This window comes from Chiloscyllium plagiosum, unplaced genomic scaffold (genome assembly GCF_037043375.1).
Source record: "Chiloscyllium plagiosum isolate Xiang-an unplaced genomic scaffold, Cpla_swu_hap1 HiC_scaffold_39, whole genome shotgun sequence".
NCBI lineage: Eukaryota > Metazoa > Chordata > Chondrichthyes > Orectolobiformes > Hemiscylliidae > Chiloscyllium > Chiloscyllium plagiosum.
The window spans coordinates 41054766-41074005 of record NW_028270177.1 but is presented as its reverse complement, the minus strand read 5'-3'; the positions used below and the strand labels follow the sequence as shown (position 1 = coordinate 41074005).

The 19240-nt window shown below is 45.0% G+C and overlaps 1 protein-coding gene across 1 annotated transcript in view; it reads left to right on the top strand.

Annotated features, from left to right (window-relative positions):
• cers3a (ceramide synthase 3a) overlaps nucleotides 1–18668 on the top strand; it is a 96555-nt gene extending 77887 nt beyond the window's left edge. Inside the window, exon 11 of the mRNA XM_087981335.1 lies at nucleotides 13827–18668. Coding sequence (XP_087837461.1) covers nucleotides 13827–13949 — 123 coding nt within the window. The 3' untranslated portion in view covers nucleotides 13950–18668. The remainder of the gene's footprint in view (nucleotides 1–13826) is intronic.
• The last annotated feature ends 572 nt before the right edge of the window (nucleotides 18669–19240 follow it).

The following is a 19240-nucleotide window of genomic DNA, read 5'->3' as shown; positions in this document are numbered from 1 at the left end:
CTTATCACTTCTCTCTTTCTTACCCCTCGCTCTCTTTCTTACCCCTCGCTCTCGCTCTCGCTCTCACCACTTCATTCCCAGCCTTGCTGTCCCTCTGACCATTAGAACCCTATAGGTTTTAAAGCCAAACTGCCTACTCTCTCGATCTGTGTTTTGTTTACTGTGATCTTCATGTTGCCCTTGGTTCTGTCTCACTGGGAAGTATGTCTCAAATCTGAACTCTAGGACTTTTTCTGTATGAGCGACTTGAGATCAACAAGGTAATATAAGCTTGTATACTCTAGATCAGTGATCCTAGTTTCCATGGAGAAACTGATAATGGCACAAAGGTTGGATCCAAATGGCATAAGGCCATACATAATATGTCAACTTCGATTATCAATGCTATTGTCACAGCAGACCTGTTGGTAAACTTTCCAGTTTACACATGAGACTTCAATTCACCTTCCACTATTTATACCCCAATTTAATTGCAGGTTATCAGAAAATTAAAAGAGCTGGAATTTTAATGATGTAAATTGTATGTTTTGAATCATTTGCTGTAACTCCCAAGAATGAGTTTAAATCTTCAGTTTGTTTTTCTGATTGAGTAGACAATTGTGCAAGAAAAATCTTGGTATAATTTAAAAGTAGTGTGGATGTGGTCTTTCTGAGGTCGTTCCAATCCACTGATCAGCAACAAAAACAGCTTTGATGTTATTAATATCCTTTAATCCTGAGCATCCTGTAAACACTCTGCTCTGTCAGTCTCTGCATTCTGTTTAATTTGCAGAGAACTAAAGATGCTGATAGAGTGGAAAGGGATAAGATCAGGCAATCCTGAAGGAGACAAAACAAGCACAAGATTATTTTTATTTTCTTTAGTTTGGAGTTGTAGGAATCTATGGCAGAACTGGCATTTTGGAAATTCTGAAATGTGGACTTTACTGGCTAGGCTAACATTTATTGTCCATCCCTACGTGTCATTGAGAATGTCACAGTGAACTATGGCAGTCCATGTTGTGTAGACACGCCCACAATGCTTGAAGCAAAGGAGTTCAGGATTTTGACATAGCCAGACTGAAGGAACGGTGATTTACTTCCAAGTGTGGCTTGGAGGGGAGCTTGTAGGTGGTGGTGTTCCTGGAATCCTGAGGCAAAGTGAGAAGGAGATAATCAGAGGGGAAGAGCCACAATGAGAGAAAATGGAATAGAGAATGGGAGGGGGAGAGATTGCCAGAGATAATATGATAGCAAAGAGAATGAGGGAACTATAAGAAGCGAGGGAAGAGATTGCTGTGCCTTTGGTGATTGTCTTTGCATTCTCACTGTACACTGGAGTAGTACCAGACGATTGGAGGGTGGCAAATGTTATTTCCTTTTTCAATAAAAGGAATAGGGACAATCCTGGGAATTGCAGACCAGTCAGTCTTACGTCAGTGGTGGGCAAATTATTGGAGAGAATTCTGAGAGACAGGATTTATGATTATTTGGAAAAACCTAACTTGGTGAGAGATAGTTCCATGGCTCTGTGAGGGGAAGGTCATGCCTCACAAACCTTATTGAATTCTTGAGGATATTGACAAAACGCATTGATGAAGGTAGAGCAGTGGTTGTGATGTATTTGGATTTTAGCAAGGCTTTTGAAAAGGTTCCCCTTAGGCTCCTTCAGAAACTAAGGAGGCATGGCATACAGGGAAATTTGGCTGTCTGGATACAGAATTGGCTAGCCCATAGAGGGTGGTAGTAGATGGAAAGTAATCAGCCTGGAGATCGGTGACCAGTGGTGTTCCACAGATCTGTTCTGGGACCTATGCTCTTTGCGATTTTTATAAGAGAGCTTATGCTTGAAACGTCAACTCCCCTGCTCCTCAGATGCTGCCTGACCTGCTGTGCTTTTCCAGCACCACACATTCAACTCTGATCTCCAGCATCTGCACGCCTCACTTCCTGATTTCTGTTGGAGTAATGTAGTAACAGTTCTCATTATTTACACATTTCTGATTAATGCTTGAAGATTAATAAACAAACTTCTAATACTTCACCAAATGTCATGCCTTATAAGGGTTTTAGATTACCTACAGTATGGAAACAGGCCCTTTGGCCCAACAAGTCCATACCGACCCTCTAAAGAGTAACACACCCAGACCCATTCCCCATATGTACCCTTGACTAATGCACCTAACGCTATGGGGAATTTAGCATGGCCAATTCACCTAACCTGCACATCTTTGGTTTGTGGGAGGAAACCAGAGAACCCAGAGGAAACCCATGCAGACACAAGGAGAATGTGCAAACTCCACACAAAATGTCACCCAAGGGCTGGAATCAAACCCGGGTCTCTGGCGCTGTGAGGCAGCAGTTCTAACCACTGAGCCACTGTGCCACCCCAAATTCTAAAATATGAATTAAATGACAAGACTTAGCTTTATTTATAAATACAAAATTTGACTCTGTGGCATTGGTAGCTTTCGGAAGACACAAACAAACAAGGCCATTTTTCCATGCTCCAGGCATGACCCATGCTGAATGCCATTTCAGTGTGACTGTTAATGTGACTGTTCCCTGTGTACACCAGCAGATTGCAGAGTGGACGGATTGTGATGTTGTAGAGAGTGTGGTGCTGTAAAAGCAGAGCAACTGAAAATGTGTTGCTGGAAAAGCGCAGCAGGTCAGGCAGCATCCAAGGAACAGGAGAATCGACGTTTCGGGCATAAGCCCTTCTTCAGAAATGAGGAAAGTGTGTCCAGCAGGCTAAGATAAAAGATAGGGAGGAGGGAATTGGGGGAGGGGCGTTGGAAATGCGATAGGTGGAAGGAGGTCAAGATGAGGGTGATAGGCCGGAGTGGGGTGGGGGCGGAGAGGTCAGGAAGAAGATTGCAGGTTAGGAAGGCGGTGCAGAGTTCGAGGGATTTGACTGAGACAATGTGGGGGGAGGGGAAATGAGGAAACTGAAGAAATCCGAGTTCATCCCTTGTGGTTGGAGGGTTCCTCGGCGAAAAATGAGGCGCTCTTCCTCCAACCGTCATGTTGCCATGGTCTGTCGATGGAGGAGTCCAAGGACCTGCATATCCTTGGTGGAGTGGGAGGGGGAGTTGAAGTGTTGAGCCACAGGGTGGTTGGGTTGGTTGGTCCGGGTGTCCCAGAGGTGTTCTCTGAAACGTTCCGCAAGTAGGCGGCCTGTCTCCCCAATATACAGGAGGCCACATCGGGTGCAGCGGATGCAATAGATGATGTGTGTGGAGGTGCAGGTGAATTTGTGGCAGATATGGAAGTATCCCTTGGGGCCTTGGAGCGAAGTAAGGGGGGAGGTGTGGGTGCAAGTTTTGCATTTCTTGTGGTTGCAGGGGAAGGTGCCGGGAGTGGAGGTTGGGTTGGTGGGAGGTGTGGACCTGACGAGGGAGTCACGGAGGGAGTGATCTTTTCGGAACACTGATAGGGGAGGGGAGGGAAATATATCCCTGGTGGTGGGGTCCGTTTGGAGGTTGCGGAAATGACGGCAGATGATACGTTGTACATGGAGGTTGGTGGGATGGTAGGTGAGGATCAGTGGGGTTCTGTCCTGGTGGCGGTTGGAGGGGCGGGGCTCAAGGGTGGAGGAGCGGGAAGTGGAAGAGATGCGGTGGAGGGCATCGTCAACCACGTCTGGGGGGAAATTGCGGTCCTTGAAGAAGGAGGCTATCTGGGTTGTACGGATTTGGAACTGGTCCTCCTGGGAGCAGATGCGGTGGAGACGAAGGAATTGGGAATATGGGATGGCGTTTTTACAGGGGGCAGGGTGGGAGGAGGTGTAGTCTAGGTAGTTGTGGGAGTCGGTCGGTTTATAGTAAATGTCCGTGTTAATTCGGTCGCCCGAGATAGAAATGGAAAGGTGTAGGAAGGGGAGGGAGAAGTCTGAGACGGTCCAGGTGAATTTGAGGTCGGGGTGGAAGGTGTTGGTAAAGTGGATAAACTGTTCAACCTCCTCATGGGAGCACGAGGCAGCGCCGATACAGATGTAGCGGAGGAAAAGGTGGGGGGTGGTGCCAGTGTTGCTGCGGAAGATGGACTGTTCCACATATCCTACGAAGAGGCAGGCATAGCTGGGGCCCATGTGGGTGCCCATGGCTACTCCTTTGGTTTGGAGGAAGTGGGAGGATTGGAAAGAGAAGTTGTTCAGGGTGAGGACCAGTTCAGTCAGTCGAAGGAGAGTGTCAGTGGAAGGGTACTGGTTGGTACGGCGGGAAAGGAAGAAGCGGAGGGCTTTGAGTCCTTCGTGATGGGGGATGGAGGTGTACAGGGACTGGATGTCCATGGTGAAGATAAGGCATTGGGGACCGAGGAAGCGAAAATCATGGAGGAGGTGGAGGGCGTGGGTAGTGTCCCGAACGTAGGTAGGGAGTTCTTGGACTAAGGGGGACAGGACCGTGTCGAGGTATGCAGTTATGAGTTCGGTGGGGCAGGAGCAGGCTGAGACAATGGGTCGTCCGGGGCAGTCAGGTTTGTGGATTTTGGACAGGAGGTAGAAACGGGCGGTGCGGGGTTGTGGGACTATGAGGTTGGAGGCGGTGGATGGAGGTCCCCTGAGGTGATGAGGTTATGGATGGTCTGGGAAATGATGGATTGGTGGTGAGAGGTGGGGTCATGGTCAAGGGGGCAGTAGGAGGCGGTGTCCGCGAGTTGGCGTTTAGCCTCAGCGGTGTAAAGGTCGGTGCGCCAAACTACTACCGCGCCTCCCTTGTCTGCTGGTTTGATAGTGAGGTTGGGGTTGGAACGGAGGGAGTGGAGGGATGCACGTTCCGAGGGTGAGAGGTTGGAGTGAGTGAGAGGGGTGGAGAAGTTGAGGCGGTTAATGTCGCAGCGGCAGTTGGCTATGAAGAGATCGAGGGCGGGTAAGAGGCCAGCACGGGATGTCCAGATGGATGGGGTGTGTTGGAGGCGGGAGAAGGGGTCGTCAGAGAGTGGGCGAGAGTCCTGGTTAAAGAAGTAGGCACGGAGGCGAAGGCGGCGGAAGAATTGTTCGATGTCACGCCGCATGTTGAACTCGTTGATCCGAGAGCGTAGGGGAATGAAGGTGAGGCCTCTGCTGAGGACTGATCATTCATCCTCAGAGAGGGGTAGGTCTGGAGGGATAGTGAAAACACGGCAGGGCTGGGAGCTAGGACCTGGTGCGGGGCTGGAGCTGGGAGTGGGGGCGGGGTTAGGCTTGGGGGCGGGGGCAGAGTTGGGCGTGGTGACAGAGATCGGTGTGGGGGCGGGGTTAGGCGTGGTGACGGAGATTGGCGTGGGGGCGGAGACACATGCGGCGTTGTGGTCGTGCAGGTTAGTGATGTCACTGGGGGCGGAAGTGGCTGTGGCGACAGTGTTATTCCCGATAGCCGCGGAGGCCGCGAATCTGTCGGCGATGGTCTTCCTGGCGATCGTGGAGGCGGTTGTCTGGGCGGCGATCGCGGAGGCTGCGAGGTCGGTGGGGGCGGAAGTGAGGTCATGGTCCACGGCGGCGGTTGTTGCCGCGGGCGCTGTAGCAGACGCGTGGTTAATGGCGCCGGACTGATTTCGGAGGCCGATGGAAGATTCTTGAACAGTTGAGGAATCCGGAGTGTGGGGGTAAGTACATGAAAGTTTTTGGTACTTACTGTCTTTAATTTCTGATATGGCTAGGAAGAAATGTTTGTTTAGTGTATGGATTCTTCTGTGGATGAAGAACAGTAGAGGTCCTTTGCAGGTCTGTGAGAGTGTTGTCCTGAGCTGGGGTAGGTCTAATTGCAGGGGATGTTGACCAAGATCACAATCCAGAGGAAAAAGTGAGGAGTGCAGATCAAAGTCGAGGGTGTGGTGTTGGAAAAGCACAGCCGGTCAGGCAGCATCCGAGGAGCAGGAGAATCAATGTTTCGGGCAAAATCCTGATTCTCCTGCTCCTCGGGTGCTGCCTGACCTGCTGTGCTTTTCCAACACCACACCCTCGACTTTGATCTCCAGCATCTGCACTCCTCACTTTTTCCTCCGGATTGTGATCTTGGTCAACATCTAACACTGTACCAGCTGACCTACTTTTTTGGATCTCACCTCTCTAGTGACTGTCCTCTCATAAATAAGTGTGGCTAAGTATGCTTTCAGCAGCATGAAGGATCCCATCCTCCATCAGTGTTGTTCAAAACTTGCAGTTTTGACTTTTGATTGGCTGTTGTTGAATTTGTTTAAGTATTAGATGTTTGGGGGACCAATTGCTTACAATTCATTAAGATTTCAGAAAACAGTGCTGCGCATTGGGAAGGTACTAGTTGGTTACTGCAAGGACTTTGGACAAACCATTTGCTCCCAGTGTAGGTTGTCAAACTGCATTCACCCTTGGCCTCCAGCAGGAAACGGGAATGTGCCTGCCACAGTCACTAGCGAGAAGGGTGAGCACACTGTGAGGGTGAAGTGTGGCTAGAAATATGTGATATGAGCCTTGATTAATATAGAGACTGTTGGCTGGCAGGTGAAAAGGAGAGGGGCTTCGACTGCAGTTGCTGAGATATTGCAGTTAAAGATGCATTCAGAACAGGTGGGGTAATTGGTGGTGGATCTGCGTGGGACTCGATACAAAAGCAAGAATAAGATCCTTCTGGAAGGAAGGGTAAAAGTAAAGAAGAGGTCCATGTTTTATTTGGTTGAGATATGTCTGGGGTGCTCAGACCTGTCTGTTACACATTCTGCACTTTGTGGTGTTGTGGAGGGTCTGGGTAGTCTGGATGACTCTGTGGGAGATATGCCTTCAGGTGGAGCAACTCGAGCTCAGATTCTAGAGCTTGAGCAGCACTGGGGGCATGGTGAGGCATTCAAAAGACAGAGATTAGTGGATGGCATGGTTCAGAACGTGGTCACCTTGCAGCTTCAGAAAATGCAGCCTGAGGGGAAATCGGTGACCACCAGGAGGTGGTAACTGGGCAGGTAGTGAGAGAATCCCCAGTGTGCGTCTTACTTGTAAGCTGTTTCCTGGCCATGGTGAACAGTAAGAATGACAGTTCCTTTATGGAAGCTAGCCATCGGTGAGGCCATGGTACTGTGGGTGGTCCAGCTCCTTGGGGGCAGGAAGTATACGCTCGTAGTAGGGGGTTTGTTAGTGAGGGGAGTAAACAGAAGCTTCTGTAGTAATAGACATGATCCAGAATGGTGTGTTCACTCCCAGGTGTCACAATCAGGGTTGCTATGGAACAGCTGCAGGACATTCTGAAGGGGGAAGGTGAACACCCTGAAGTTATGGCCCATGTTGAGACTATTGACAGGAGAAGAAAGAAAATTAAGGTCCTTCTCTCAGATTTTAGGGAGCTCGAAATTGAAAAGCAGGACTGCAAAGATATTAATCTCTAGTGTCATGCAGCAGTGAATATAGGATTAAAAAAATAGAAGCACAGAAAACAGTTGCAGGGTTGGGCCATTCGGCCCTTCAAGCCTGCACCACCATTCAGTATGATCCTGGCCAATCATGCAATCTCAGTATCCCACCCCCACTTTTTCCATTTCCCTTGATCCCTTTAAGGGCCACATCCAGCTCCCTCTTGAATATATCAAACAAATTATCCCCAACACCTTTCTGTGGAAGAGATTCCACAGGTTCACAACTCTGAGTGAAGAAATATTTCCTCATCTCAGTCCTGAATGGTTTACCCCTGGAGTGTGACCCCGAGTTTTGGATTTCCCCAATATTGGGAATATGCTTTCTGCATCTAGCCTGTCCAGTCCCATCAGGTTTTTATGTTTCTATGCGATCCCCAACTCATTCTTCTAAATTCCAGTGAGTACAAGGACTGTCAATCCAACCTTTCTTCATATGTCAGTGGCGTGGCATGGTGGCTCAGTGGTTAGCACTGTTGCCTCTTAGTGCCAGAGACCTGGGTTCAATTCTAACCTCTGGTGACTGGAGTTGGCACATCTTTCCCTTGTCTGCGTGGGTTTCCTCCCACAGTGCAAAGTTGTGCAGGTTAGGTGATTTGGCCATTCTAAATTACCCATGGTGACCAGAGATTAGATTAGATTAGATTATTTACAGTGACCTATTCTTGGGAAATAAGGCAGGGCAGGTGACTGAGGTGTCAGTGGGGAGCACTTTGGGGCCAGCGACCATAACTCTATTAGTTTTAAAATAGTGATGGAAAAGGGTAGACCAGATCGAAAAGCTGAAGTTCTAGAGGAAGGCTAATTTTGACGGTATTAGGCAAGAACTTTCAAAAGCCGATTGGAGGCAGATGTTCGTAGGTAAAATGGGAAGCCTTCAGAAATGAGATAACAAGAGTCCAGAGAAAGTATATTCCTATCAGGGTGAAAGGAAAGGCTTGTAGGTACAGGGAATGCTGGATGACTAAAGAAATTGAGGCCTTGGTTAAAAAAAGGAAGCATTTGTCAGGTATAGACAGGATAAATCAAGTGAATCCTTAGAAGAGTATAAAGGCAGTGGGAGTATACTTGACAGAAATCAGGACGGCAAAATTGGGACATGAGATAGCTTTGGCAAATAGAATTAAGGAGAATCCAAATGGTTTTTTTTAACCATGGCTGATCCACCTAGCCTGCATGTCCCTGGACACTACAGGACAATTTAGCATGGCTGATTCACCTTACTTGGACATCTTTGGACTGTGGGAGGAAACTGGAGCATGAGAGATAACGAGAATCCAGGGAAAGTATGCTCCTGTCAGGGTGAAAGGAAAGGCTAGTAGGTATAGGGAATGCTGGATGACGAAAGAAATTGAGGGTTTGGTTAAGAAAAAGAAGTTCTAGTGTACAGCTGATCAGGTCCTGTGGATTTGTCCACCTTAATGCGTTTCAAGACATCCAACACTTCCTCCTTACTAGTTTAAATCCTCCCAAGCAGTTCTGGCAAACCTCCTTGCCAGTATGTTAGTCCCCTTCCAATTTAGGTGCAATTCGTCCTTCTTGTACAGTTCACTTCTACCCCAAAAGAGCTTCCAATGATCCAAAAAAGTGAATCCTTCTCCCATACACCAAGTCCTCAGCCATGCATTCATCTGCTCAATCCTCCTATTCCTGCCCTCACCAGCTTGTAGCACCGGGAGTAATCCAGTGGGTGGCACGGTGGCACTGCTGCCTCACAGCGCCAGAGACCCGGGTTCAATTCCCACTTAGGCGACTGTCTGTGTGGAGTTTGCACATTCTCCCCGTGGGTTTCCTCCGGGTGCTCCGGTTTCCCCTCACAGTCCAAAAATGTGCAGGTTAGGTGAATTGACCATGCTAAATTGCCCGTAGTGTTAGGTGAAGCGGTAAAATGTAGGGGAATGGGTCTGGGTGAGCCGCACTTCGGCGGGTCGGTGTGGACTCGTTGGGCTGAAGGGCCTGTTTCCACACTAAGTAATCTAATATTACTACTCTCAAGGACGTCCTTTTTAAATTCCTGCCTAACTTTCTGCAATCTCCCTTCAGAATCTCAACCTTTTCCCTTCCTTTTTTGTTGGTTCCAGTGTGTACAATGACCTCCTGCTGGCCCCTTTCCCCCTTGAGAACATTCTGCACCCTCTGAGACATCCTTGATTCTGGCACCAGGGAAGCAACACACCTTTCTGATTTTTCGCTGCTGGCCACAGAAACGTCTGTCTGTACCTCAGACTAGAGAGTCTCCTAACACAATTAATCTCTTGGAACCTGACGTACCCCTCATTGCATTAGAGCCAGTATCAATACCAGAAACTTGGCAGTTTGTGCTACATTCCCCTGAGAATCCATCACCCCCTACATTTTCCAAAACAGCATACTTGTTTGAAATGGGGAGAGCCACCGAAGATTCCTGCACTAACTGCCTACCTCTATTACTTTCCTAGAGTTAACCCATCTATGTATCTGTGACTTTTCTCCCTTCCTATAACTGCCATCCATCACATCCCCTTGCTGTTGTAAATTCCTCATTGCCTCTAACTGTATCTCCAACCGATCCATTCAATCTGATAGGATTCGCAACCAATGGCATATATTACAGGTATAATCCTCAGTAACACGCAAACGGTCCCTAAACTCCCACATCTGACAAGAAGAGCATATCATTCTTCTCAAGGCCATTTTTGTTTATTTCAATCTACAGACCCAGAAAGTAGCAGTCTTATTCCTTTACAAAACACTGCTCCAAGTTAAATTAATACTTATGGCTTATATTTTAGTTTAATTAAGAGACATCTCTCAATAAAACATATAATCAAGAAAGAACCCACTCTACTCACTACTGCAGACTTAATGTAAGGCCAGGCTTAGAAGTCGATTCTCCTGCTCCTTGGATGCTGCCTTACCTACTGCGCTTTTCTAGCAATGCATTTTTCCGGCTTAAAATGTCCACTTATCTGTTTCTGTGCTGTGACCTCTCCCAAACAGGTTCCTCCAAGATTTGTTATGAATTTCACTGTTTGTTAATTTTCCCAGATGCACTCCAATGTCCAGCAATACATGAATTCAAACAGCAAAGGCAGTAACGGTGCAGGTTCACTGCTGTGTTGGTATCTCTCCCTCTCTCCCCTCCACTGACCTCACCATGTGCTTCCTTTGTCTGTTCCTCTCCCTTTTCAAAGTGCTGTTTTGACTTTTTTTTCCCACAAAGTTCCAAAACAATGCAACAGCATATAAAACAGTAATTGCTGCTTCTGGAATTCGAGGAAATCCCCTCCAACACCTAAAATACCTCAATAAAGGAGCAGCTGTTACAGCCAGAAATTTTTCTTGTCTTCCATCTTGGATTACCCAGAATCCTCCTTTATTCAACAGTTGCTAAGGTTCCTCATGCAGACTGGTCAGAGGATGGAAGACAAAGCGACCCATTGGATCCAAATTTGGCTGAGAGGCAGGAAGGTGATTGTTTTACAATGTGTCTGTGAATAGAAGTCTGTTTCCAGTGGAGTCCTGAGCTGGCAGTGCTAGGGCTTTTGCCAATTGTGGCATGCATTCACAATTTGGACTTAAATGTAGGGATATGATCAAGAATTTAATGAATAATATGAAAATTGGTAAGGTCATAAATAGATGAGAATATTAGCCATAAACTGTAGGAGGATATCAATGGACTGGTCAGCTGGGCAGAGCAGTGGCTGATGAAATTCAATCCAGAAAAGTTTGACATAATGCATTTAGGGAAGGCTAACCAGACAAGGGATTTCAATATGAATGGCAGGAAAGTACTGAAGATCAAAGGTACCTGGGTGTGCATACTCAAATCCCTAACTGGTCCGCAGGACAAGTAGGTCAGTTGGTAATGAAGACATAGGGGATCCTTGGCTTTAATAGCCATGACATGATTATACTAGGAAAGCATAGAACACTGGGTATGCCACAAATGGAGTACTGTGTGCAGTTCTAGTCACTGCATTATAGGAAGGTGATTATTCTGGAGACGATACAGATGACATTAACCAGGATACCTGAGCTATTAGGAGCGATTGGAAATGCTGGGTTAGTTTTCCTGGTTGAGAAGGAGCCGGATAGAGGTGTATAAGATTATGAAGAGCATAGATATTGTGATATAGAAGTCACTTATCCCATTAGTCGAGGGATCAGTTACCACAGAGCATAGAGTTTAGGGTAAGAGGTAAGGCTATATCGAGTTGAGGAGAATTTCTTTTTCATGTGGAAGATGTTGAGGATTTGGAACTGTGGGCCTGAAAGGGTAGTTGAGTCTAAAATTCTCAACATGTTAAGTAATATTTAGATATCCATTTGTGTTGCCATAGTCTTCAGGGGAAGAAAATCAGATTTTAGTCATATTTATTGGACCAGTGCAGACACGATGGGCTGAATGGCTTCCTCCTTTCCTGTAAGCAACTGAGTCTATCTGACATCCATATCATTTCCAGCTAAATGTGTGATTTTAGTCAGGGATATAGAGTCATATAGTAAGGAAACAGACCGTTCGGTCCAACCAACTCATGCTGACCATACTAACCAAACTAACTGGTTTGCACCTGCCTGCACTTGACCCATATCCCTCCAGTCATTTATTATTCATGTTCTTATCCAAATATCTTTTAAATAACTAACTGTACCCACATCCACCACTTGCTGTGGAAGTTCCATACACGAACCATGCTTTGTTTTAAAAAAAAATGTTCCCTCCATGTCTTTTTAAATCTTCCTCCTCTCACCTTAAAAAAAATGCCCCCAGTCTTGAAACCCCTCAGTTTTTTGGCTGAAGTTTTCCGAAGACGGTGAAGCACATTGTAATGCTCCACCCGGTTAAAGTGTACAGCAGCAGTTATGATGGAAAGAAATTGGACATTTTGGCCAATTCCTGAGCATAGCTGACCAGCCACAAGGTGGCGCTCCAAGACTAGTTTTCTTCCAAGTTAAAAAATCACACAACACCGGGTTATAGTCTAACAGGTTTAATTGGAAGCACACTAGCTTTTCGAGCAACGCTCCTTCATCAGGTGAAGTCAATCACCTGATGAAGGAGCGGAACTCCGAAAGCTAGTGCTTCCAATTAAACCTTTTGGACTATAACCCGGTGTTGTGATTTTTAACTTTTGTACGTCCCAGTCCAACACCAACATCTCCAAATCATGACGTTCTTCCAAGCAGTTGCGATCAACAAAGATAATGGTTTATCCAAGTCTGGATTCCATTTACTACTAAAATTAAAACAAAGTGCTAGAGAAACTAAACAGGTCTGGCAGCATCTATGGAAAGAGAAACAGAGTTAACATTTCAATTCTGATTTTAATTGCTATTCAGAACTGAAGTTCAGTCAGGAGGTTGGTTATTGTCCTTTTGACAGACAGAATGATGCCATCTTTTGAGGATTCCAGTTGTAGAAACAGAGTACGTGCACTCTTCCAAAAGTCATTAAGTCAATTTAACATTATTGTCAATGACTATCAACCTCCTTAAAGGGGCCAACACCCTCCCAGTATTTTGAGTTGAATGCTGGTTTTAGAGGATAAATCATCACTTGCAGTAATCTCTCCTCCTTGGCAGTCCTTTAAACCAGTTGGGAACTGATCAACTCCTTCGTTAGTCAATTGGATGATTCTGCATAACGGCCTGTTGTCGTCTTTCCCCAAAGATGTTATAACCTTTCAGTGAAAGGATCACAAGAATAAAGGAAAGCTTTCTTTTGAATGTCCCAATGATTTTCTTCTGGGAACTCACTCCAATCCTGGAGGTTGGCTGACAATCCCAGTTGGGCCAGTGCTGTTCTGTCAGTGAAATCACTGTGGAAAAGAGCTACCTTGATGTTGAACCAATGCACCAAGGAATGTCTGCTGTCAGCCTCAAGTAATGCCACTGCAAGATTTGAAAAATGTATTTTAGCTCACTAGAATCGGAAATAGTAATGAGCTGGGATCATTAAAGACACAGCAGACTCGCATCTCCTGAATCCAGCTGGAGTTCAGCACAGAACTTGGAGATAGCACCTTTTTTTATTTGCACACTCAGGGCACCTGAAATGATCCAGGCCAAATCCTTTCTCTTGAGGCTGCCTGTGGAACATAACTGCTGCAAATTAAAGTGTGCTGTGGGTCAGTAATATGGATCAGAGCAAATTTCAAGACTTGAGTTAAATCTTGAGCATCTCATTCAACCATTTCAGAGGGCAGATCAGAGAGATTTCTTTTCCTGAAGGACATTAGTGAACCAGATGGGGTTTTCCACCAATTGACAATGGTTTCATGGCTATGAGTAGATTCTTAATTACAGATTTCTTTTTATTGAATTCTAATTCCACCAACTCATGGTGGGATTCGAGCCTGTCTCCAGAACATTAACTCAGTTTTTGGATTAATAGTCTAGCAATAATACAACTGGGCCCATCAACATCATTACAACTGTACCACAAGCGGCTTTAAAGTATGTCTTGCAAATTGTCTATTAACAAAGCAACATTGTTTGTCTTTCAGTTGGATGGTGATGATCGCAGTGATCAAGAGGAGTGTGATGGGAGTGATGAAGATGACGAGGGCTTGAAGAATGGTGCTGGCTCCATAAAGAATCTGGGTGTTAATCGTCATCACAGTCACTGACCCACATCACTCCGGTCAGCTCCTGTGACACAGTAAAGGGAATGTGTGGAACTGGTAGCAGTGCCTGTGGAGCAAGTGTTGATGATAAGTGAGTCGTGTGCTGTTATTGGACCTGGATTGAAGTGAGTGTTGGCTGCAGTCACTCTTTGTGGAATTCTTCCTCTTCAGAGTTTCTTCAGGTGCTTCAAGAAATTGCACTGAAGAGAAAATCACTAAGTATTCGGCATGAGTCAGCGAGCAAAGTGCAGATAGCTGCTGTTTTTGAGCCAACACTGACCAACACACTGCTGGCACAGTGTCTGTCCAGACCAAATTCATTATTGGCTGAACTTTTTTGAAAATTTGGTCCAAGAAGTTCAGTTTGTTTTTAACACAAAATGCACTGCACAAGGAAACTCGCATGTCCGACACACTCAGCTCCCAACACACCCAATGAGCACTGAGTCACTAGGAGTCATTAGCCTCAGCAATCTTAAAATGAACCTACCAATCAAAGCAGATTTAATGAGAAGAAAATCAAATGGTCAATGGTCCTTTTTTAATAAGTTGAATAAGACCTCTTCCAATCTGCATTTTGTTGATCACCATTGCTGCAGGAATTGTGCAGAATGTACTGGGCATAACTCTCCCATGCGTACATTAATTTTAATATCAGAATCTTCTCGTGTGAAGTCTGAACTATTGTTTCAAACACAAATATCTAGGTTTAAATTGATCCAGGGATAAATTTTTATGTTCTAACCAGGGCAGCAACAGCCTGGCTGTCTCAAAATATTGGTCGTAGGGCACAATTCATACGCCCTCTGCCTTTGGGGAGATAGGATTGAGATCCAGAGAGAAAATCTGCTCACTAGGCAGGCAGGACAGGCAGTTTGGCTTATTCCGAGTTTTGTTACAGCTGACTGAGGTTGACTGACACTTTACCATCAGCCTCCAGCTTCCCAATGTAACTGAGGTATGAGGGTTTGTCAGCTGCCTGGAGGTTAGGCAACGGCTTGGGTGGTAGTGGGACAGCAGGGTTTCAGGAAGGCCTCCCATCTCTTCCCTGCCTGCATATACAGGGATTTTACACCCTCCTTTTCAACCGTAACAAAGGTGGTCTTGACTGCTTTGTGCACTTCTTTATAACTACTCTTTAAAAAGTGGTTAGGAGAGCAATTTCTTTTTGAGATGCCCTCCTAGTCATTTACCTAATAGAATAATTGGGTGTTTACATGAAGGTGGAAGACTTCTGATTGGCTCTGCAACTTCAAGAACTGATCTGAAGCTCTTAATTGGACAGGAAACCCACCTCCATGACAGTTCAGGCCCATACCCTTCCCACCTGTGTCATGGGGTTTTCATTTGAGAACAAAACCACCTGTATGTGAAAACACATCCACAAGTATGAAAATGCAAACATAAACCTGAGTGTACAAATTAACCCTTCATGTTTAGGCAGAGATCGATATTTGATTAATCTATTCTTCAGGTGCCTTTCACAGCCTCAGGATAATGAAAAGTACAAAGTTAACTCCCACAAACAGTGATAATTTAATGACCAGATAATCACTTTTTACTGATTGAAAGAGAAATATTGGATAGGCTTCACAGTTTGTTAATTAATTGACAACTGCCTTCAATTCGTTCTCCAGATAACTGATTGTGAATGAGCATGTCATTTTAAACCTTCAACAAATATTAATTAGAGATCAGATTTTTTTATTCTAGAAGTAGCTATATCTCACCTGCAAATTCTGAGCTAGCCATAGGCAGGTTCAGCATAGTTATCTCAGAAGGTGTGGTCAGTAAGAGCTCCAACAGTTAACCAAATTCCACTGTGACCTTGTTATCTGTTTCTGTCTCAGGATCAGCTTGGCCAGGCTTTCAGAAGCCTCTGTGTTCTTCAGTGTGCAGTTTGCTGACATAGGGGCTGGAGGAGGAAATGCTGGGATCCAGTCCATGGGGACAGTTGCAACAACAGCTGAATGGGCAAAACCAGTTTTTAAGGGGGAAAGAGACTCCAGTGAGTCCTGTGGCAAACTTCCTTCTAACCAGGTGGTGAAGTCAAGTATTTGCAAAGGTGGGAAGAGATTAATAAGATGACCCCTGCCATTCCCTGACCCCTGCCTTTCCCTGACCCCTGCCTTTCCCTGACCCCTGCCTTTCCCTGACCCATACAGTCCAATCAGCCTCTCTTCCCTTTAGGCTTTCCCCTCCACCTGCAGTTCGGATTCAAACACCTCATCACCGTCCTCATCTCCTCCCCCTCACCAGTCTTGTTTGCATGTGTTGAAGTGTAAGCAAGCCACAGGATAGGAAAAATGTAAGTGTCTGGTTTTAGTCACAGATCTGTTAGTGGGTGCCCTGAGTTTAGCTACACTCTGATTCCCGACTTGTACCATGACTGCTTTGGGATCACAATTCAATAAAATCTCCTCACTGATACTAAAAGAATGGGGCATTTACCAGGGACTTTGGTTGCATTCTGTTTCACTGTCCAATGCAACAGACTTGATGTGACAATGCTGTATGCCCATGGTGGGCTATCACTGAATAGGAACAATGCTGAAAGGAGCTACCTCAGAAATTAGCCTGAGTATGGTAATATGCTTAGTGGAATTTACTCCAGTGTTTGCCTTCCAATAAATTAAATACTTGAGCATTGGAAGTCTGATGTGGGTTGAGAGATGAAGACTAGTTGGCTCTCTTCATGTTACTTGTGGGATCTTGCTGTGTACAGACCAGTTACTATGTTTTCTGCATTACAACTGTGAAAGCCCTTCAGAACAACTTAATTGGCTGCAAGTGATTTGGAATGACTTGATGCTGTGAAACGTGCCGTACAAATGCCATTTTTCCCCTTTGACTATGAAAGGAGCATTCCCTTCCACTGCAATGACTTGGATCTTTATAAGGCCATGCTGAGAATGAGTTTTCTCAAACCTGCTGCAGGTTTGTTACTTATCCTGAAATTTGACTCAATGCTATTGTGCTGTACATAGTGACTCAATAGTCTAGTTCAGTTGTGTGAATCTAAATCCATTTCAGGATCAATATCATGTATAACAATGCAACACATTGCAAATCAAGTCCATAAACTAGAAACTACAATCCTCTTTCCTTTTATGAACATATTTATATTTCATTTTATTAAAACTGAGATCCAGACTGTGTGCTAATGCTGATCACTGCTCTTGTTACTCTGGACTCTCCTGCTTTTCCTTAGGATTTTTTTACCCTAAAGCATTTAACTGGCATTGTACTTAATTTTATTCAAGGTTCTTTCCCAGTGCTAGCAAGTTTGATGGAGATGGTAATGGAGTACAGGTGCTGGGCACCATTTTGTTTTGAGTACTGACCACTAATTTTGAATTATAGCCTTGCATTTTGCTCCTTTTGAGCTCTCCTGTTCACATCCACACTTCTTTCCTCAGCCTGGAAGGTGGGATGGATCCAGGCTGAAGCTCTCTCCACATCTGCTCTCTGTACAGGAGCCAAGAGGAAATGGTAGTTGATGAGCAAACAGAAAAGCTACCCTGTAAATGCCATTCACCACCCCCTCCCCCCACCCCCAACTCTGCACCCACCCTGCTGTGGAATGTTCCGGCACAGCCCAAGCCAGAATATCTCTCAGAAACCATTTCTGTACTTTTATTGTTATTCAAATCCTGGCCTAGTTCTGTGAAATGGTAAGCAGCAATTTAATAAAGACTAATCTGGAGGGATTTTCAATCTGGCTCCTTCACACTGTGTGCATTGTGAGACTGAATCCAGATAAACAAGTCGTTCTTGAACATCTTCCCGATGAAGGTCCCACACTGCACAGAGTGTGTGCAGTCACTGTCACACAGCTCAGTCTGAGGAGCAGCATCTCATTAGGTTTGGCCTCAGCATTGCTCATGTAACCTCAGTATAACTACTGCCAACAGAATTGTACTGGCCTCCAACACAATATAATGTGAACAAAAGAACAATGATGGCAGCAGTGGTAGGAAACACTTACCGAGCAAAGCATCAAATATTTATTTGAAGTTCCCTTTAGAAATTCCAATTCTTTTCAGAAATAATAAGCTGTCTGCTTATAATCAAGAGGCTGGATTTGATTGGAATAAGCATCTCAAAGTTCAATTAAATGTGTCCACTCAGTTAGAACCCACCATTCTCCAGTATCCCCAAACGGGTCTGACTTTGCATCTTTCCGGGGGTGTCTAAGCTGTGCTGGGATATCGATGACATTGTGAGCCAATGAATTCAGTATTTGAATGATGGCCACTTTAACTGGTTCGGACCTGAACCTTGCCTGTCACATGGAGCAGCTGAATGGGACCCTGACCAAGCTGGTAGCTGCACAAGGGCATGATGTTCTGACCAGAGATTGTATGTCTTCCATTGCTAAAATTTGTGACATGTCCCCTCAGAGAGTGAAGACCCCTTACTGATGACAGGTCATGAACTCTGTGACCTGATTATTCACCATAATGTATCAAAGTGTTTGAAACTGAAAATACAGATCTCTAATATTTTTATATTTTATTGAATATGTGCAATTTTACTGATTCCATTCTGATAATTCTTTATAAACAACTATAATATAACTTTATAAACTTTATAAACCACTATAAACTCTAATAAAAACATTTCAGCATGTATTCTGTTTCTGACAATGTGAATGTTAAAATAATGGTGAATAGAAATTTTGTTTACAATAAAGCATTTGTCATCTGATTATTCCTGTGAGCTGTTGCTGTGGTCACAGTGATTACTTTGAGCACTGATGTTTGTACATAAGGCAGCTCCTGACAATCTGAAACAAAGTGCTGGAAACCCTCAGCAGATATGATGAAGGATTAAAGATTAACCTTTTCTACCTCTGCACAGAAGTACCCGATCAGTTGAGTGTGGCATTTACTACTTAAGATTTCATCATCTCTGTTTAGTGAAAAGCCTTGTTCATTAACCACTTTTTAACAGTGTGCCACTGATCTGATCCATGTGATTGGCAGATGGCAATTTCCCTACAGTAGGATCCATTTTACAAAACAATGTAACTTATACCAAAGAGGCCAAACAGAAGCAGTCAGCTGTGAATGTGTGCACGTGTGGCATAGTGAGTGAGTACGAGTGCATATTTGTATTGATGTGGGTGAGAGAGCAAATATGAAATGGACCCGGAAGAAAAACCAGTCACAACATGTGAATACTGAACTAACTCATCTTGTAGATTTCAAACCTGAGGCTGTGCATGGACATGTACTTTCATTTTCAAATATTATTTATGGATTTTCCCTCTGGGGGAGTGTAAGATTGTG